Source organism: Mercenaria mercenaria, chromosome 3 (genome assembly GCF_021730395.1).
Source record: "Mercenaria mercenaria strain notata chromosome 3, MADL_Memer_1, whole genome shotgun sequence".
Lineage (NCBI taxonomy): Eukaryota > Metazoa > Mollusca > Bivalvia > Venerida > Veneridae > Mercenaria > Mercenaria mercenaria.
Window position 1 is genome coordinate 64,816,935 of NC_069363.1, and position 22,786 is coordinate 64,839,720.

At 35.7% G+C, this 22,786-nt stretch overlaps 1 protein-coding gene across 5 annotated transcripts; it reads left to right on the top strand.

Annotated features, from left to right (window-relative positions):
• The first annotated feature begins 171 nt into the window (after positions 1-171).
• On the top strand, positions 172-21,808 carry LOC128555685 (neurocalcin-delta-like). Of its 5 annotated transcripts, none has more exons than XM_053538784.1 (3): positions 172-296; positions 17,377-17,783; positions 19,863-21,808. In XM_053538784.1, exons 2-3 carry the CDS (start codon positions 17,394-17,396, stop codon positions 20,052-20,054), a joined length of 582 nt encoding a protein of 193 aa, XP_053394759.1. In that variant the 5' UTR covers positions 172-296; positions 17,377-17,393; the 3' UTR covers positions 20,055-21,808. The 5 variants fall into 5 exon arrangements, with proteins under 5 accessions (XP_053394759.1, XP_053394757.1, XP_053394756.1 ...); XM_053538782.1 differs by lacking the exon at positions 172-296 and adding an exon at positions 5,468-5,665; XM_053538781.1 differs by lacking the exon at positions 172-296 and adding an exon at positions 15,133-15,172.
• Positions 21,809-22,786: the final 978 nt, after the last annotated feature.

The following is a 22,786-nucleotide window of genomic DNA, read 5'->3' on the forward strand; positions in this document are numbered from 1 at the left end:
GTGTGATCTGAAAGGCATGCATCCGCATAGTCTGTTTCACTGATCTGTCTTCTCGAATACAGTAGTATTTACGCGTGGATGAGTCTAGCATCCGTACCGTTCATCTTGTTAGTTCTCACTTCACTATATACCGCGACGTTAACTGCGTGCATTAGGGAAGAATTAACAAGAGTTACCGGAGGACTGCCGGAGGACAGCAACACTTGACTATTCAACAGCTTTGTCAACTGAATAAATATAAGTCGAAAAAGGGGCAAAAAAAAAAAGCAAAAAAAAGGCTTTGGAACCTGTGAAATGTAAGTCAGTTCTTCACAGTCAATAAGTTGGCGACGTTTCAATCCATTCCCAGAAATGGTTACTGAGATACAAGCTTACATAAAAAACTTAACGCCGATGCATGGGTGAGTCCAATAGTTCTACAGGTCTGTTCTTCAAATAGTCGGGCTAAAAAGGTTATAGTAAAGAAAGAAAATCTTAATAAAGCTTGATGAAAAGCAGAAGTAGGGAAGGTGTAGGTCAGCTACATAATCATTCCATTGCCCAAAACACCAACTGTCACAGACCGCGGCCTGCACAGCTACTTTTGTAGGTGTATCAAACATTAAGACGAGAGAGTTGAAATCCCCAGGTTAATGGATGCTAGGTGAGGGCACCAGTTACTGTTATATGCGACATCGGGTTTTCTCACTAGTGTACCATTGAAGATTCCATGTGCACCGCCGTATGAACACATCTGCGGATGCCTCTAAATGTTTTTGGTGCTTGTAACTTGTGTACGGGCTAGAGGGCGTGGACGGTAGCATGCATTTCCACTACCGTCCATGAACAGGTTCAATCAAACCGAGCCTGCAACGTTTTCATTTTTGTCGTGTTGAGCGACCTATGGAGTTTCCACTTTTTCTTCCTTTTTTAAACTGCTGCATGATTTGGATTTCGATGGGTGCTTTGTTGGAACTTTTGAAATGCTGTATGGTTTAGTTTTGGGATGGATGCATTCTTTGACCTTTTGAAGTGCTGTATGATTTAGTTTTTGAATGTGGGGCGTTCTTTCAACATTTTCACTACTGTATGGTTTCGTTTCGGGTAGAGTGCCTTCTTTGTACTTTTGAACTGCTGTATGGTTTCTTTTTGGGTGGGATGCGTTCTTTGGACGTTTAAATTGCTGTATGTTCTTGGATTCAGTGTTTTATTGTTGTATGCTATGCTTACAAAGAATATTTTACAGTTTTTATTCCACAAGAAATTAACTGAGAAAACAAACGCACTGATAAACAGTTCTTACCTTTTTTATGATTGTTTATGGAATAGACGAGGTTGTAATACCGCTATACATTGAAGGGCCTCTGATGACTCATAAAATGACCTGTTATCATACAGACAGATCCATATACCTCTTTCTACGATTTCCATGGACTGTGGAGATAGTGGCCAACTAACCATCAACTGTTGTACATTGTAACACAGCCTTATCTATAGCTTCAAGCGGACCACGTACTCTAACGTCCAAAAAATATTAATTATTAATATTAATAACGGATAAATATTAATTCTTTAAACTTTCTTTTTCTTTTTTAACTTCTGATATTTTGCTAACTCTTTTTTGTTTGTTTATTACTCATTCCCGAAAGGGAGTTAAATTATTGCCATATAATAGTAAAGTAGTGTGTTAAGGTGTCCCTTAAAATGAAAAGAAGAAGAAGAATACACACTCTGCTACACAAATATGTACAGTCTCACTTGGTGAGGCTTTGAAGTGAGGGTGGACAACTTAGAAGTTGATACCTAGCTCTGTGTGTTTGTTCGTTTTTTCATCGTTGTCTATGTTTTTCTTTGTCTGTGTAGTTTGTGTATATACTAATCATGTTACTTACATAGCTTTTTCTATTTGATATAAATCCTCGTTTTATGACTTGGAAAAAGTAAAAACAAGGGCACATTTATACAGTCAGGAGTTGTTGTTGTTGTGCTATAAAAATGAGTTACATAACTCTTTTTAAACCGTTAAGTGTTCGCATTCTGACATCAGCCGGTAGCGGAATTCTGTATTTTGGATTAATACTCCATTAACTTTCTATAGACTTCCAATCTAGGTCTAATGCACTAAGAAAAAAACAAAGACAAATATCAAAAAGGGAATGCCACGTACTAAAAACGCAGCCTCCACAAAACGAAACCTACAGCACACAGACGAGCACGCCACACATACACACACACACACGCACACACCAACACACACACACACACACACACACGCACACGCACACGCACACCCACACGCACACACACACACACACACACACACATTCGCACACAAAGCCAACACACGAGGACAAAACGAACAAACAAAGAAACACAGTGGGGCACCGCCTTGGACAGTCAGTTGCAAAAACACCACTGGGCAGCTTAAGCCTCATTTCTACTGATTCAAGTCATGATAATTGGAAATGATTTACTTTAAAGGAATCACCAAACACTTAACATTCGAATGCTAAACTAAGAGGTTTTAGATGTTTATAACTGAATAGTAACGATTCATTTTTCTTTAACAGACTAATTTCTTGCAATACAAGAAACTCATTAGAAATGGCTCACTTCTGGCTCTAAAAGCAATATAATCCATTCAAGGAATTCAACAAATTGCTAGAGTTCCACTTTATAATGCAGATACTAGGGAGCCATTAGAGGTGTTGCATATGTCATAACAAACCACAGACAGATTCAACCGAACCGGGTCTGCTATTATTTTGCTTGATATGATATTTCTCAAGGATTGATTAGACATTTGCAGCAGCAATATTTAAGCGCTTTGTGCCGTTAAACGAGTAGCAAGGGCATAACAAAAAGGCACATGCCGGGGTACTGCCCTGGAACAACCAGTGGCAATAACACACTGCGGGACTGAACCAGTTCATGGTGCACTAAACCTGACTCTTAATATACATATGTTGTTCCAAAGTTACAGAGAAAACATAAATCTAAGTAATCATCAAGGTAAATTTAAGACTCTCGTTGCATATATAGATTATAAATTATATTAACATCAGAGAATTTTTCCAATCAATTCATTAAATCTAGTACAGATATGATTCGAAGTACATGTACTATCAGATTTCTTTGACATGTACGCGATTACGTCATTCTTTAATATTTGGTTGCAAAATATACTAGCCAAACTCTCATTATATTAGTATTATTAATTACGTTATATTTTATATCCATTTCCAATGAAATTAGATTATTTCCCTTACACTGTAAATGCTAATACATAATTACCAACTCTTCATTTTGGCTATCCTTAAAATTGAAAATAAACGTTCATAATAATATTACTGATTTAATGGAATTGTGTCAGTAATTTGATAGTGTTGCTAAGTTTTCTAGTCTCGTTATTTTTATTATAAATAGAAACAAACAAATAAGTCAATAAAAACTTTGTATCTCTCGCTAATACATATTAGAAGCCATTCAGCCGGATACGGTAGGTCTGTGGTTCTATCCAGGTCCCCACCAAGCCAGAAATAAAATCCAGAAGGGAAACTTGGGTGTTCTTTCAATATTTAAACTTTTGTTCATTACTTCTATTTGAAGTTTTTTCTAAACTGAACCTATAAAATATATAGACAATGTTATCAATAGTACATGCAAAGAAATAAAACTAGTAAACATTCTTGTTTCTTTTATCGTAACAGGTGCAGCAAGGGCCCCCGCCGTTGTGCATTATAGTGGAATGGGGGTCAAAGCAGTAACCAAGAAAGGAGAAGCTTTGATTTTTACTTCCAGTCACATCATGTTTGGAATTTTTTTTACTCCATTCACGAGGCTCTGCCGAGTTACTGCATAACAGTTACTCGAGAGCCAGATGCTTCTGCACCTTCCACTTGTGAAAGATTTTTTTTCTTGCATGCCGTATTCTTCAACAAATAGAAGAAATAAAGTAAAACAAAGGCTTTTCTTTTAAGTACTATATTTTATAGTAGTATATGAAATTACGCATTCATTCATAAATAATGGTACGTGCGTCATCTTACACCCCGGGCTGTAAGGCGAGTTTTTCTAGCACCGGAAAACGCGGCACGGGAAAATTCTGTCCCAGAAAGATAGTTCTTGCCCCATGCCATTTGAAAATCTTCTAATTTTAATCTATCGTGACATTTAGTGTTATTTCGTTCATTCAGCAGTTTAGACATTATAGTGCAAACAAAAAAGTAAGTACTACAGGGGAAATGATTACTTTAGCTGTGCTCATCCTCTCATTACCATCTGACACTATATCAATTTTCATTACATTCCCTTAAGTGGTATCGGACAAAAGAAAATAAATGCAAAAAAAAGGAGACAACTTATAACTAAGATAGAATTTCGTTTTTTGCACTCTACATTCCCTCTTATTGCTATTCTATCATTATGTTGCTTTAAATTCGTTGTCCGGAGAAAAAAAGGTACAAAAAGGGAGATGATTAATAGAAAATTATTCCAAGGTAGAGTTTGATTTCTTGCTCTCTGCACCCTGTCTCACTGACATCTGTCATTATATCATGTATCGTGATATTCCCTTCAGTCTCTTCAGTAGTTCTAATTTTATCGTCAAGGCAAGAGAAAATTGAGAACAAGTAATTGAGATAAAACGAAATTCATTTGAGATAGAGTCGTGGTTCTTTTGCTAAGCATTGTCATCGGCCATTATGACAAGTTTCAGTTTCGTGGCTCGGATAATAAGAATGCAAACTGTTAGAGATATTCTGTTATTTCGCTTGGAAAAAAAAACACCAACGTAAAATTCGAGCGGACAAATTCTTAGAGACAACGAATTGTTCCACAAAGCCAAATGGGATGAATTTAGAAAACTGTCAGAACTACAAAAGTTAATTGTACGAAAAACGCAGAGTTAATATTATCTGAAGATCTTCAAGTTGAATCAACCTTTCCAAGATAACACAAGAAGGCGTTTCTAGGTATGTTCAAAATAAGACTTATCTTCATTGTGTCACTCGAGACATCAATCGTTTAATACGGAAACGTGACAGTCTATTCAAAAAGTTAAAACGCAACGGTCAAAGTAACCATACTTTAAAGTTTTAAACAGTTTAAACATATACTACAGTCTAAAATATGGAATTTGTATGAGACAAACTTTAAACATACTGGGTATATAATATGGAAGACATCCAATATCATGAATATAAAATTAAGAAATAGCATTCCATCCGCACATCAGCCAAGGTTTTGCTCCTCTCTAAAATATCTGAAATCGAGTAACCTTACGTAGACAAAAGTCTCGACTGTCCTAATGCGGTGCCCTGATGCATGCTGTATTTACCTTGTCTCTTTGATATAATTGACTGGGTATTTAAGGTATGTATCCGTTACACTACTGCAGTTTTACTTTAGGACAGCTTTTTTTGAATTTTGGTCAGTGTACATGTGTATTCACAAAAGAGTAGGTTGTTTTGTTTGTCCGTTTTTGTGAAAAGCTCATGAACATGAATGATACAGGGTATGGTCTAAAGACCGTGGTTACTTTTCTTGAAGTTGTGCTTTGACTTTAGAGCAAAAAAAGGCTGCTACTTTTATTTGGATTCTAACGCTTGGGGATTATTTTGTCACGTTTGCAGATTCGTCCGAGAATAGAAGGAGTTAACCCTGATTTTGTCATTTCTGATGGAAGGTGAGAGTATTTAAATCCATAAGAACATGATTTGGAAGCATAAAACGCAACTTACCGAAATTGTATCAGATTTTGTTACTTTCATTTACACAGTTATGTAACTATTGAACATGAAGAGGAGAAATTGTGAGAGTTTATGCTTAATTAACCGGTTTAAAGACCCAAGTTTGAGGCGACTGTGCTTTTGGAACTGGAACATGTCCGCTAGCTCCTGCTTAAGCGGAAGTTGCGGAACTCCTTGATGAAGTAAAATGTATTTAGTTCCATGGTTCCCTAACTAATACTAATTTGTATTATTAACACAATAGCAGAAGTGGCATAAATCTTATGCGAGTCATTTTTAGTCCGCTTCTTTGGATACTACAGTACCGGTATCATGTAAGAAAGTATACAGTAGTGATTCAAGTCCAGATCGACCAAAGTCTCCTGACAGAATGGCGTTAATCAGTAGAACAACACGTCTCCATGATGTCACGGTAACAGTGAAAACATTTACTTTCAGTCTACAAAAATAACCCCCATCCACTGCAGTTGACCCAGCTTTTTTTGTATCTTTGTGCCAGTCGTTGAAGATCACGTCAAAGTAAGACTGGCGTGCTTGGGACGAAAGTTACCTAGAAATACATCGAGAATTTACACTTCTAGTTTGAACATCCTTATGATTTCCATGCGGTCTGTATGAACAGATATATAATAGATATGCCTCGTCAACTTCTATGTAGTATAGTACAAAATGTAATTTAAACTGAAAACAATACGTCACACAAGACCAAAATGATAAGAAACATGCGCTTATTTAAAAGATCTGAAATCGCATCTTTGACAATCTTTCAACCAGAAACAAGAATCAGACTTCAGGAGGTAAATGGATGTTGCACATTTCAATACCTCCCACAAAAAAGACCGAATCAAACCGTGTCTACCACTATTTACGTTGTATCCTTCAAAACTGTATATATATTTCCTTATTAATGTGTTTAACTTCGGTGTTGCTATTAGGCCTAGTACAGATCCTTGACCCTGTTTATTTAATTTTTTTTTCGTTCTGCATTTTCAATGATCATATTTGTAAATATGTGCTTATAAATTGTTGATATTCGATGAATATAGAACCATACAAATATAGTCAATTATTATTGTTGTAAAGCCAATATGTTTTATCCTTGACACTTCTCGTATAAAAAACATGCTGTCATAACGTTTAAAGATATGGTTCATTCTGTGACACATTATCATGTATGTTGAATTTTGTAATGCCTGTAATAACTATCTGTTTCATCCCCAGGAAAAATAAGCATAAACGGCTGTGAAACCAAAATTTTATAATTATTTGGTAAATTGTTTCATTGCTGGGATTATAATTCCTAAGTGCAGCTGATTTTGTCACTAAAAGAATAGATTCACATACTTCTTGAAAAAAAGACAGGTTAAAAGTTTATTCTACGAACATTTTTATTGTTCGTTCTGACGTTGTTATCCATATGTTTTACATTGTCTTTTCATTTACTGTCGCAACCGAGTTCACCTCCATGAGGGGTAGGTGGTCTACGAATGTGCACATCGCAAACTATATATCAAAATGTTTGTAAGAGTCTTAAGTTTCCAAAACCAGTTGATGCCAGAATGCAAGTGGTGGGCAAAGTGCTCAAATTCAAGATGGCCGCCAATATGGCTGCCGAAAATTAAAAATCATACTATACATATTGACTGGACAATATATTTCAAATTTAAAGGCATCGTCCTAGTCTTATACTAGTTTCTGTTGTAGAATAGATTAAAACATAGTTTATTTCATCTTTAAGTAAATTGAATTATATTCTTACAAAATATGATGGATTTTGCAGGCAAAATGATAAAAAAAAATCGTTGTTTTACAAACATTCTTTTAATAATTCTACCACTTTTAATTGCTTGGTTATATTTTACAAGTTTTATGCTTTATTATGTTCAGAAATTCATAAACTATATCATAAGTATTTGGCATGACAACTTTTAATTAAATTATTATCTGTTAATCCAACAATAAAGGGCTAAGTAAACAGCTTAGTGGGTGGGGTAAATCTATGTACACTTACATATAATATGTGTAGGCCTAATACTTTAAAATTCATATGAAGTAAAGGTGCAGGTTTTTTAATGTGCATTTTTTTTTTGACGGAACAAATACGTGAAAAATAACTATTACATGAATAAAATGTGGCATATTTACCGACATTAATAAGATTAAGTTACATAATTTGTGTGGGTAATCAGTAAATGATGAAAATATATCATTTTCACATTATGACACGGTTCGATCTTGAAGTAAACATATGTTTGCTAAAAGTAATTAAAACAGGCTGAAATGTAAATTCGAAGATTAAAACAGCATTTAATAGAATATTTCTTTAGCAATTACTTAAAAATACTGATTTAAAATTATGAACTGCTTGCTAGTCATTTTCTTGTAAAAAGAGAATGTAAAAATGATTAATATACAGCATACGTAATAAATGTAATGTCTTCGACATTTTATGTTCAGTTGTAAGCTTGTAAGCTTGTGAGATATGATATCGTCAGTAAAATATGGAATACTGCTCTGCAATGACATCTTTTTAAGATTTGAATAACTAACCTTTAGAATGTTATTAAATTCTAAACAACAAACAACATACACATGTATACGTCAAATACGCACAACTCATACATAAAATGTATTTCCGTTTTAAAGTTTACTTGTAAGACGTAAGTTGTTTCTGTAGAAATAAAATGCTTACTAATATCTATAGAAATGAGTCCATCTTTGGGATCGCATCACGCGAATATTCAGAGGGGCAAAGCCCCCGCCTCCCGTATGTCTGATCCAGCAATGCATACAACTTCGAACTTTACGGGTGGCGCGAGGGGATCATACCCCTTACCCGAAAACAAATGAAATGAGTTCATCATTGGTAACGCATCATGCGTATGTTCAGAGGGGCCAAGCCCCCGCCTCCCGTATGTCTGGTCCAGCAATGCATACATCTTCGAACCTTACGGGTGGCACGAGGGATCTTTCCCCTTATCCAAATACAAACGAAAATAGTTCATCTTTGGTATCGCATCACGCGAATATCATGAGAGGCCGAGCCCCCGCCTCCCGTATGTCTGAACCGACGGGTCAAGCAGCATCGAACCTCTATGCTGGCAAAGTGTGCCAGACTCCTGCTGCATATAAACCAGTTCTGATTATGGCATCAAGGGGTACTGGCGGACAAGTACCTCCGTTGGTACATCGGTTTCCGTGCCAAGTATTATTAGTAGTGACACCAGAGGACAAGTACCTCCACATGGTACAAATACGCCCGGGTCCGTGTCTTAGTAATGGTACCGGGGGGGGGGGGGGCAAGTACCTCCGCCTGGTACGAATACGCCCTCATCAGCTTTTGTGTCAAATCATCTTTTGGGTGGTTCCGGTGAACGTGCCCCGCAACAAGGTACAATTGTACCATCATCCAAGTACATGTATATGCCGCTTTATCCTATGAGTGGGAGTGGGGTGCTTGACCCTCATCATGATACAGCTGTACCAGTTTTGGGTACGGTACAACAATATCAGGCTGAAATATGGAATAGACTGTGCCCGCCCGACATAAAACAGTCCACTTTGGTACAACCGCCTAATTATAAGGGAGAAGCAGGACTGCAGGGCCCTACAAGTGGTTCATATGTGCCAGGAACTATGCCCGCACTACATCCTACAGGTGGCCCTTGGGATCAATCCCGTCCACCTGACGGGGGCCAGAATGTTATTGCTAGACAACCCTACCATATGGGTACCACAGGCGATCACCCCTCCTATTGACACAAATGTACCCGCAACAGTTTCTGCACCAAAACCCACAAGTGGCATTTTGAATAAAATCCGTCCACCTGATCAAAACACTCTGGTTCGACCACCCTACCCTATGGTTGACACAGGGGTTCAGGCCCCTAGAAGTAGTACAAATGTACCGGCTATGGCTCCTGTACCAAATCTCACCGGTGGAACAAACGGTGGTTCGAACCTTTCCACATGGAGCTGGTGAACATGTTGTTGCATAAACACCTTACTGTATGAGTGGCACACTTAATACAAATATACAAGATCCCTCTCGCGTAGCGCAACCCAGAGGTGGTCATTTGTGTCAACCCCTGGCACCCGGAATGGGTTTCGTTGGGGTTCAATCCATTCCAACCAGTATAGCTTGGTTCGGTCTTCCCTCAATCCCAAATACTACAGTTGCTGCACTGCCATCTTACCATACCACGGCGTCCTTTGCGCAAATGCCCGCCAATATATCTTTAGTGGCCTCTACACCATACACTATGGCTGCTTCAATGCTACCTGATGCCGTGGCTACTCCCATGATCCGCACCCAGCTTATTCAAATATGCATGCTAGGGCACCGTTCCAAGTGCCTGCTACAAGGGCACAGATCTTACCTAGGGTAAATGAGTCGATTGCGGCTCAGATCATGTACCCTTGGGGAGCTTCTGGTCTGCTATATTCGGATTCAAGAGATACAACGCCTTATGAACATCAAGTCAGTGCTGTTGCTCCAGTCAAAATACCAACCAATGGTTCCATCTTGAACCATGAATCCTGGGCCCCCAATCGGCTATTGGGGACTCAACAGCAGGCGCCTTACGTGCTCCCCAGTAATTCTGGTTTGCAAGACTATAATAGCTCGGGTGTGCGGTTTATGAACCAAAATGGGGTTGCCCTCGTACAACCTTCTGCAAGACCAAAAGAAAATTCCAAGAAGAGTTACTAAACAGTATGAGTAAAGTCCAGGAGACCGCTGGCAAAAGCCAACTTAAATACCAAGAAAACGCTACTAAGCAGCAGACAGATTTGTTGAAAGCTATGTCTGAGCTTACCGCCAAAGTTGATCAATCATTGTCTCCCAATCCGTATAGTCCCGGAAGAAATAAGTATCGGGAAAACAGTCCGGGTAGATCAGGTAGTCCTAGTCGGAATGGGGGGGGGGGGGGGGGGGGGGGGAGCTACTTCAATTGGGGGGGACATCATTGGCTGAAGAATCGTACTTTGCCTAGATCACCAGGGAAATGCTTTAATTGTCAGGGAGATCACCTGAGAAGAGATTGCCCTGAACTGAAGAAGCAGAGTAATTCTCTGACTGACCGGAGGGTCGCTTTTAAAGAGTGAGCAATATTTCAAATAAGGTAGAGTGTCCTCCATGATGATCACATTAGCAGTCTTAGTTTTTATATTTATCTTTTGATGTACACAGAGGAGTACTGTTGTAAATTTTACATGATGTAGGTGAAATGTTACAACCGATCAATTCAGAATATATAAAACAGGGGAGGTTACACTTGTAATTGTATATAATGTAAATGAATTGCTTATTTTATGATTGGTCAGTTGAGGATGTTTAACAAAGGGGAGATTACCGTTGTCAATTTTATATGATGTAAGATATTAAACCAGGGAGGTTACCATTTTGTATAGTGTATGTTCTCAAGGATCTATTTCTCCCTGCATTTACCACATGGTTGGCATGGAATGTCCAGACAATTTTGAGTATTCACCAGGTCACCGACTGGAAATAATAAATTCCCGATAGTTTGTTAATGCTGGAGTCGAATGTTCAGTATTTTGTCCTATGGGGGTTTTCAGATTTGGCAGCCCACATTTGTTGGGCATTTTGTCCCATGGGGATGTCAGATTTGGCAGCCAACATTTGTTGGGCATTTTGTCCATGGGGTTTTCCGATTTGGTAGCCCACATTTGTTGGGCATTTTGTCCCATGGGGTTTTCAGATTTGGCAGCCCACATTTGTTAGGCAGTTTGTCCCATAGTGTTTCCAGATTTGGCAGCCAACATTTGTTGGGCATGACTGCCCAGACAGTGGCAGACATTATTGGAACGTGCACAACGGGTGTTTTGACCCTAACAGCCAAAAATACTCAGGCCCTGTATTTCCAATAGAAGCACGGACAATTTCGTTATTTCCTGTAACTTTGGTGTAAGGGAAAGTTTCCCTTGATCTAGGTAATTAAATTAAGCAGTGTTTATTCACTGTGTATTTGTGTAGGGGAAGGATTCATTTATTAAATATTTACATTTATAACCTATATCTGGTATGGATGTATATACCTATGTTCTGTTTCGTTTATTTTATAAATATATAAAGAACATATTGCTGTTTACTCTATAAATTACAATGCAATTAAATAATCAACATAATGTAAGACTGTTATAACGCAAAGAAATCAACAAGCTATAGCAGAGTCTTCAAAGGTGTTGCTGCCGGTATAAAATATAAGTCATAGCAAAAACATTGCGGCAGCCATCTTGGCGGCCATTTTTTAAATAAACTTGGTACGTTTCGTTTAACTATATATTTCGTAGTTTATACATTGTTTTGCTAATGAAACGATAGTAGGATGTATACATAACTGAAGATGATTATCAATTTATTTTTTAATTTACCTGTTATTAGATATATTCTATATTGAATTACCCCACCCACTTAAATATATATATATTATCAATAATTTGAATTTATCCTTTAACAAAATAATAATGTTATTACAATTTATTATCACTTATTCAACACGGGATTGCATTGTGTAAGGAACAACAGTAAACACAGGAATACAAACAAAGTATATTGACCGTATGTTCAAGAAAACAGTATTCATCACATTTTAGTCCATATAAAATTGGTATAAAATGTGTCAAAAAATTGTATTTCATATCGATAAATGCATATAATTTTGCAGATTTATAACTTTCACATTTTTATAATAACTTCAAATTAATTTACAACAGTTAAATGCTTTTATTTTGCAATTTTATGCATTAGGTATCATTTTCATGTATCAGCGGCCATGTTGGCGGCCATCTTGAATTTGAGGACTTTGCCCAGTGACTAGAAACTGGCATCAGGCAGTTCTGAAAACTACATATTCTGACGAACATTTTGGTATGCAGAAGTTGATGTGCACATTCAAAGACCACCTACTACCAGTTTTAAGCTACTTATTTGGCCATATTTGCAGCATGAATTTCTATGTATATAGTAATCATATCCAAATCTGATAATATATGTGGTCATTTAACCTGGCAGAATACTACCGTGTGCACTTAAAGTTCAAAATTAATATTTAATTTTCACAGTAATGTATGTTTGAACGTCTGTACTTACTTTCAAACAGTGTCATTGATTGCGTTACTAAATTTATTACCACAAAATCATGAAAAGAACCTTTGGAAGTATAGAACGCAACCAATCAACATATAGACAGTAGGCTTGGTGTGATTGAGTCTGTTCATGAGAGGTTATGAAAAGTGCAACACCCCTCATGCCCCCTACCACTGGTTTGAGCGAGCCCGCCCGCTAAGCTCAGTAGGTAGAGCGTCGGTCTACAGATCGCGCGGTCGTGAGTTCGATCCTCGGGCGGGGCGTATGTTCTTCGTGACTATTTGATAAACGACATTGTGTCTGAAATCATTAGTCCTCCACCTCTGATTCATGTGGGGAAGTTGGCAGTTACTTGCGGAGAACAGGTTTGTACTGGTACAGAATCCAGGAACACTGGTTAGGTTAACTGCCCGTCGATACATGACTGAAATACTGTTGAAAAACGGCGTTAAACCCAAAAGAAACAAACAAATACTGGCTTGAGCGGAATTCTATTACAGTAAAAATGAGTGTACTCCATGATACCAAAGGACCAGAAAATATAACAACACTGAGTCTAAGTACAAGGGGACATTTTACAGCCGCCACATGACACAGCAAGACTGCTGTTGTGATAGTTGATAAAGATCCTTTGGTAGCAAAGAAGACATTTGAGCAAGAAACCAGTAAAATATTGTATCATTCAATGCATAAAAGAGAAGCATATTCACCTTTTCATCTTATATTGTTGCTTTAACGTTGTCTGTTCTGTAGAGATGATAACGGTTTAGATATGAGAATAGTTAATTACATGAAATTGTCACAATCTTTACCTAAAGCGTTCCAGTCATTAAACGCCACCCAGGTGTTGAATAAAATCAGTGTTGGGCTGGAATCTGATAAAACGAAAGAATATAGTATTATTAGCAAAAAGGTGTAGCGTCTAGAGAAGTGCCCTGAAAGGATATCGTAACCTGCCCTCTAGTCGAGTTTAGGGAGGAAATACAAACGGGACGGACAGAGTCAAAAATGTTGTTTTTGTAGGCGTTCGAGGTATGGGGTAGATCATTTTTGTTTGACTGCGTAAGTTTCATTCTGAAGAAAAAATGTCAAATTAGATCAGTCAGTGATTTCTCCTTGCCAGAACTGTAATTGTAGAATAATTAATCAGTAGCTTTATAATCAGCAGCTATATGAGCCGCGCCATGAGAAAACCAACATAGTGACGTTGCGTACGTTGTTGGCGAACATTGGGAATTTGTTACTTACACTTCAATGTTTCATGAAATTCGTTTTAGAAAAACGGTTGTTTATATGCTTATATCACAAGAAAGGCATCCGCGCAGTCTGGTCAGGATCCATGCTGGTCGCTTTCAAAGCCTATTGGAATCAGAGAAACTGTTAGCGAACAGCATGGATCCTGACCAGACTGCGCGGATACGCAGGCTGGTCTGGATCCATGCTGGTCGCAAACCAACTATGTTGTTTTTCTCATGGCACGGCTCAATTATCATTATTATTGATCTGCGATATGATTTAATGTCTCAGAGACCGTGCTTTCAATTTATCATATTTTGACCAGTGTGTGCAGGAGAAATTTGTCCACTTTCGAACTTACTATGTCTCCTGGAAAGTAACCTATTTTATGAGAGCATTTAATACCCGCGCGAGTAGTTCAACGGAGAGAGTGCAGATTTACAGATTGCCAGGTCGTGAGTTTGATCCCCGGGCGAGGTGCATATTCTCCGTGACGATTTGTTAAAAGATTTTGTGTCTGAAATAATTTGTCCTCTACCTCTGATTCATGTGGAGATGTTAGTAATCGCTTGCGGAGAAATGGTTAATGCATTGTACACTGGTAACAGTAAGTTCTCATAAAACGTCTGTTGCTGATTGATAATGATTGGATTTTTTTTCATTGAATTTAACGAAAGTAATGTATAGTTTTAAAATTAAGTATTGAGAGATTACAAACATCTCACAACTTGCTGTCCGATGATGCATTAAATTAGAAATCTTAAATAATCTGAATTTTTGTCATGTGTTATAGATGAGCGTTTTTACACACATAATTATAACCCACATTTTGTACTTGTTTATAATAATAATACAGGGCACTTATCCTTAAACGAAAAAAGTCTGTTAATCAAACAGAACTTATTCATTACTATTATGTGGAGGTCAGTGAGATAGAGAGTAAATATTTATTGTTTGAAATATATTCTTGTATACATATCAATTTGCATATAAGAATTCACCATGCCCAACGTTTTAGATATTAATTAAACACTTTCAAATTCAAAGCCGGACAATTACAGTAAATCTTAAATGTTCTGGACGTTGCCTGTAGAATGTAAGTTTTATTTCTTTTGAAAAGTCGAGGTTTTCATTCTTAAACAATAGTAACAAGTGTAAGACAATGTAGCATTAAAAGTTTTGGACGAACAATAAAGGAAAAACTGTGTAAATAAGTAAGTAAGTGAGTAAGGTAGTTAGAAAGTTAGCCAGTAAGTAAGTGAGTTTATATAAGTAATTAATTAAGTAAGGAAGGTAGTAATAAAGTAAGTAAATGAGTAAGAAAGTAAGTAAGTACATGTATATGTATAGTTGTAAGTAAGTAAGTACATGTATATGTATATTTGTGAGTAAGTAAGTACATGTATATACATGTATATTTGTAAGTAAGTAAGTACATGAATATACATTTATATTTGTAAGTAAGTAAGTACATGTATATGTATATTTGTAAGTAAGTAAGTACATGTATATACATGTATATTTCTAAGTAAGTACATGTATATACATGTATATTTGTAAGTAAGTAAGTACATGTATATGTATATTTGTAAGTAAGTAAGTACATGTATATACATGTATATTTGTAAGTAAGTAAGTACATGAATATACATTTATATTTGTAAGTAAGTAAGTACATGTATATGTATATTTGTAAGTAAGTAAGTACATGTATATACATGTATATTTGTAAGTAAGTAAGTACATGAATATACATTTATATTTGTAAGTAAGTAAGTACATGTATATGTATATTTGTAAGTAAGTAAGTACATGTATATACATGTATATTTGTAAGTAAGTACATGTATATACATGTATATTTGTAAGTAAGTAAGTACATGTATATGTATATTTGTAAGTAAGTAAGTACATGTATATACATGTATATTTGTAAGTAAGTAAGTACATGTATATGTATATTTGTAAGTAAGTAAGTACATGTATATACATGTATATTTGTAAGTAAGTAAGTATTAAAGTAAAATGGAAAGTAAAATGAAGTAAAGAGTAAAGTAAGACATTGTAACGTAAACATGACGCGTTCCTAACACTGTATATGATATTGATATGAGCCGCACCATGAGAAAACCAACATAGTGGCTTTGCGTCCAGCATGGATCCAGACCAGCCTGCGTATCCGCGCAGTCTGGTCAGGATGCATGCTGTTGGCTTTCAAAGCCTATTACAATTAGAGAAACCGTTAGCGAACAGCATGGCTCCTGATCAGACTGCGCGAATGCGCAGGCTGGTCTGGATCCATGCTGGTCGCAAAGCCACTATGTTGGTTTCCTCATGGCGCGGCTCATATGTTTATTTTGATGTTGAATATTAATGCGGAGATATTTCAGTATTACCCTGTTAATACATGAATAATCCATTATATCGGAGTCTTTAATATTAGAATATCTGAAGAAATTGAGTGGTGGGGGATGAACATGAGCCAAATTCCTGCATCCTTAGAGTAAAGTTTATGTCATTTGTCATCGCCTAAACCTTTCATTCAAGTATTTATTACAATTAAGATATTATTACTCCGTCGATTTATGATAAATATGCAAAAACAACACCATGTTCATAGTATGCATGAATAGATTTAATTACTTACATGTATATCCATCAAGCAGTACTGCTCAGTTATGCAAATAATATAAATATACACCGTATATAGTTATTTTGATTTCGAACTCTCCCAGCTTTCTTTTGAGGGAATGGGAATAATGTGTGTAACATGACACAGGTTTATTATAAATCCCATTTATGGAGTATAAATTTAATAGATAGTTTCGGGTAATATGCTTTTATATTTTGGGTGATATGGTTGAATTGCTGGGTAAATGTGACAGCTCATCTGAAAACTTACAACAGTTATAGTTATAACAGTGTAATAATACGGTGACATGTTTTGAGTGGATACTTTATTCCCAGTGTTAACCTGGTATATAACTTCGTAAATTATCGTATTTTCCTTGTGTAACATGACTCCATTTTCCTCATGTAACATAACTCCGTACTTGCAAAATTGAACAGATAATTGAAAATCATCAAATACTCCAAATGTTTGAAAAGAAACAACGAGGTGTGTTATTTTTGGTGTGAATATCAATCCGGATGTATGTTTTATTCATATCTGAAAATGATCAATTTTGGATATAAAATACAACACAAAATATAGGCACTTTAAAGTGCTTATATCTTATCTGTGACTAAATATTACTGAACTATATCAGGAAAATTGATTTGCGTCTACTTTGATTTCAGCAACCAGATCTGAGCAAATGGGTTCGAAATCTAGCAAACGGAGTTTAAACCCCGAGTCTCTTCAACAATTAAGAAATGAAGTAAACCTGTCGCCGGAAGAGATCCAAGCATGGTACAAAGAGTATTTGACCAGTCTACGAGGAGGACAACAAGAATTGACTAGAGATGAATTCAAAAAAGTTTACAATTCGTTATTTATCGGAGACGCTTCAAAATTTGCGGAACATGTTTTCCGTACGTTTGATAAAGATGGAAGTGGCACGGTGAATTTCAAGGAATTTCTAATTGGACTCTGCGTTTCCGGCAGTGATACAAACAATGAAGTAAAGCTTAAATGGGCTTTTAACATGTATGATATAAATGGAGATGGGTTTATAAATAAGAGCGAAATGAAAGAAATAGTAGAGGTTGGTATGTTACTCTAAAATGTATATTTACTTCTGTGCAAATATATTTACGAAACAGATTATTACAGTTCGCACAATCAAGAAAGAACTTGGCATTGGTTGGCCGTTACTTACCAAACTCTTACATTGCTGGAAACAACTTTATACCTAGTGTCTTCCAACAAGTTGTTCCGGAATACAAAGACCCCTCTACTCAGATTGCGCATGGTATCTGATTAAGGAGGACACATCTTTTATTCAGTATTTTGTATCTGGAAAAAATTACTTTTAATTATTACACACTTCTATAAATAAAGACCCTAGATAGTTTGGGCAATATATTTGATAACACTAATAGTACGTTTCTGAATTTTCTCTAGAAAGACATAAATGTTGTTTAGAACATGTTTGAAAATATTAACTAAAGTTGTAATTTCATTCATTTGACGATCTCCACCCCTTTTTAAGGAGTCACACAAATACAGATCCATGTTTCTGTTATATTATTCAATAAGCAGATTTCATTTATAAGGATTCAAAGGTGCAAATATTGAATTTTCACCAGATTTAATTTGTATGCAAGTTATTTTTTCACGGTCATGATTGTCCTAGGACGACTTAGGACGGGATTCGTTCGTGTATAAATTCTAAACATTTGTGCGTATTTTTGCGACTTTTTAAAATTGGGTTGAGGTTTTAAATTACATAAAGTGACTTGATTTTGTTGAATTCTTAATATGTTTTTCTAAATACCTGAGAATCTTATATCTGTAGTCTGAAGTTTTATGAAACATACTGCCAAAAATATCGGGGCACGTTAGAAGTTTCGATTTGTATCAATAGTTACGTGTTGATAAATTAATCACGACGCCAAGTATTCCATGGTTTGATGGCTTGCAAAACTTCTGACGTACCAACAAATATGAACAATGTCAATAAAATGCTAAACTTGATTTAATTTAACTTTTTCGTAGACACACTACTTATGCGAATAAATGATTTCTTATTGGAGAGGGTTATGACGAAAATTACAATATCGTGGCGTTTATATTGAAATTAGCGAAATATTTCAACTACTTACTGATTTTACAATTAAAGTTTGATAAATATAAGGTTCGTAAGCGACTGGTGGACATTTTAAGAGGGGGATTTACACGAAACTATCTAACAAGGCCTGGAAATAACGATTATTACAAACATATTCAGCCAAGTCTTTTCAAAGTAGCAGTTTTTGTAATCCCCTTATTTCAATTATAAAAGACGTAGCACTGCTCTTATTGAGTGCATTCATATATATAATGAAAAGACAAACAATACCCTTTCATCTGCCACAAATGAAAAAAAAAATGCTATCGTGTGCATTTCGGGAGATTTTTAGCCATTAGAATTTCATTATATATAATATTTCAAGTAGTTAACACAAAATTTAACGCCACAAATTATCTCTTTATTTGAAATACACATTCGGTTAACTGCACGCCGTTGCATTCAATGGTATATGCGCTAAACCCAACCAAAACAAAACAACACACAGAATAGATGTATACGTTTTCAAATGCTCTAATTTCTACCAAAAAAATTACACTGGAAAGAAGAACGTAAATACTTTGTTTGACGGATATTGATAATTATGCATTTTGTGAAAGAACAAAAAACATTTGGATCCATGACACTTTTTGATCAAATACGAAAAATAAGTCGATATGGTGCACAACGTATTTCAAACAAGGAAAAACAAAGGGACTTGTATTATAAATTCAGTCATCAGAACAAGAAACACAGAAAAAGATAATTATATGAAATTTAATTAAAGGCGATTCTTATATTGTCTGTGGTATGTTGTATTATATCAACCATTTATAAAAGGAAAAGTTGTATTCTATCAACCATTTATAAAAGGAAAAGTTGTATTCTATCACCCATTTACAAAAGGAAAAGTTGTATTCTATCAACCATTTACAAAAGGAAAAGTTGTATTCTATCAACCATTTACAAAAGGAAAAGTTGTTATGCTAAGACACACACTTTAATTTTCCACTGTATAAATTCAAAAAGTCGCAGGGTAGTACACACACTTATATTTTCCATTATACATTTTAGGCGATCTACAAGATGACCAACGCAATGGCCCCCAAAGAACTGGATACACCTGAAAAAATGACAGAGAAATTGTTCGAGGAATTTGATCTGAACAAGGATGGACATATTACTTTTGAGGAGTTTAAGGAGGGAGCATCAAAAGATCCCGTTATAATTAACCTTCTCGAATGTGACCCTGACCCCGACAGCTGAACTTTTTTTTTACAGAAGGTGCCAAAATGGATATATTGCTTATACTTTGTATGTAATAAAAATATATCTTTTACCTCTTTGACAACATTTTGAGACGTATTTATTCGTATTTAGTGTGTTTCTTTAAGTAATGGAATGTGAAAATATGAGATATTTAACTTTTATAACATTGAATTGATAATAGAAATGTCACTTGAATCATACAGTTTCATAAATCATTTCCGAAGTATTATAGGTATAGAGATTCTCGCCATTTTGTGTAAAAAATACACAGCAAATAATGGCATTTTCATCTCAAGTTCATCCATAGGAACCCCTCCATCCTGGTATATAAATAGTTCTTGAAAATTTAAACTGGATAGCTTTTTGAAGATGAAACCCATGCTTTGATGGTGTCTTTTCCTTACAAAACGATGTCTCTAGTACATAGAAAAACGATAAATGTACTTCTTACTAAGCTTTTCTGAGTTTTCATAATTTCTTGTGACACTTTTTACTTACGTAATTAAGATAAATTATTTTACGTGTTGTAAATAACTTTTGAATTTCCTGAAAACTGGATCCCCTTTTCTTACGCTATTTCTACGTTCCCCTTTATTTGATAGTCACTCCCATTGTACACTCTTAGTAGACAAGTACTAGAGCACATGGTCTAGGTATTGGAAGTCGTGGGTTCGTTCCGTGGCCGCGTAATACCAAAGAAGTGAAAAACTCGCTTGGCACTCAGCATTACGCATAGACACCGTCGTTTATATGACTGAAAAAAAAATATTGAAAAAGACGCTAGACTTGAACAAGCATGCCACTCCCACTGCCGTGGTTAAAGTAAATGTTAAAAGAATTTTCGGTAAATTGTGCTTGGATTTTTTTGTTCGTTTGTACCTAAAATAGAGAAATAAATATACAAATGTATTTTAAAACTTGTTGGAATTATCAAAGATCAGTCAAACGTCCACTACTTATCACTGAGTGAGTTATTATTTTAATTTTTGTATCTTCTGCTATGTTCACATATGCAGCCACTTCCTAAGAACAAGTTGGATGAGCGAGGCTAGATCTATTTTTATCTTTTTTTAGAAAATAAAATTGTAACTTATGGTGGCATATTTCTGCCACGAGATAGCTAGGTTGCTATCGAGATACTTAAAAATTGTCTCAGTAAAGTGAAGTTTTCTGAAAAGATTATTTCAGTAGTTGAAATTTTCCTGGAAATATTATTGTGATAATTTATATAATAATTTGAATACGTTTTGCGTCAGTGCCCACAGTTGTCATTTAACATTCACATACATGTATAGCTATCTCACTATTTTAATAAGTTATCTTAATATTTCGAACTTTCCTGAGAGGTTTATCTCAGTAGCCTAGATTTTCCTGGAAAAAAAAGCATATCTAGAAAAAATAATTTATTGCGATAATGTTTTAAGAAAATTTCTCAACTTTGCTGGAAAATTTAGAATATTATCTTGACAGCAAAGCATCTCGTGGCAGGTTCAAAATTAACGCGAAATTTTGCACCAATTTTTGTTTTCAGAAAATAAATAAAATATAGAATATTATTTATTGCTGTAACGTTTTCAGACAAAATGCACACAATTCCTGGAATTGTGATACATTAAGCTACATGGCTATCTCGAGGCAGAAACATGCCACAATATAGTACCTTATAACTCATGAAGGGAAGTCTCTAGAAACTCTGTAATTCAGACATATCTTATTACTATTACACCAAATACATCATGTAGTAAACAACACTGGATTTGTAATTGTTTTTATCTTCATTTTATTTTGCTATCTTTATCGTAAATAGGCGTTGCTTGCTTGAATACTGTATCACTTCCTGTTTGAAACAAACGTAACTTGATTTTCCTCGGGTATAAACAGCACTTTGGAGTGTTTCAACAGTTTTTTAGTATTCATTTCTTGAAAGGGGAGGGGTGGAGGGAGGGAGGGAGGTGGCGATATTTATTTTCATTTTTCATATATTCACGTGCATTTTTTCTTTTATGTAACCTTTACGAGTGTGGCGTTTACAGGATAAATGGTGTTTATTTCGAACTGAATCGTGGGCACCTGTCAGACTTTATTCGTGGTGTTTTATAATATTTTATAAACTGATCCTGGAATTGTTAAAAGCAGATCTGCCGCCAAAGTAAGGTAACATTAGAAATGTTAAATCAGATATTTAATGAAATCAGTTTCCTTGTATCAATTCTTTTTTCCTTAAATTATTGGAGTTATGGGCTATTTGCATTCAGGCTATGAACAACTATTGTGTAGGGGAGACCGGGGATAGTTGTTACATGGGGTAGGTTGTTACATTGCAAATATTGAAGTAATGACGCATCATATAAAGTCACAGATTATGCGTGTTTGTTAGTTTTAAAAGTCGCCATCTTTTACGGATGCATTATTTAACTTGGTGACAGTTATTTGAAAAATAGAACAAAAAGCTAGATTTTGGGCCACGTAAGTAAATTTTCGAGTTTTTCATACATTTTTGGTTCATATGCACACTTGAAATATATATAAAACTTTAAAAATGTTGTTGGACTAAGCAAGGAATTTTGCTAAATATCGTAAAATCTCAAGAGGTTACATGCTTTCTTTGAGTTGTCTACCTTAGATATTGTCACGTGTTGTGGGGTCGGGGCATGTTGTTACAATTAGTGCGGGGCACGTTGGTACATACTACCAGCTGACCCCAAAGAGAAGATTCACAAGAGAATCTT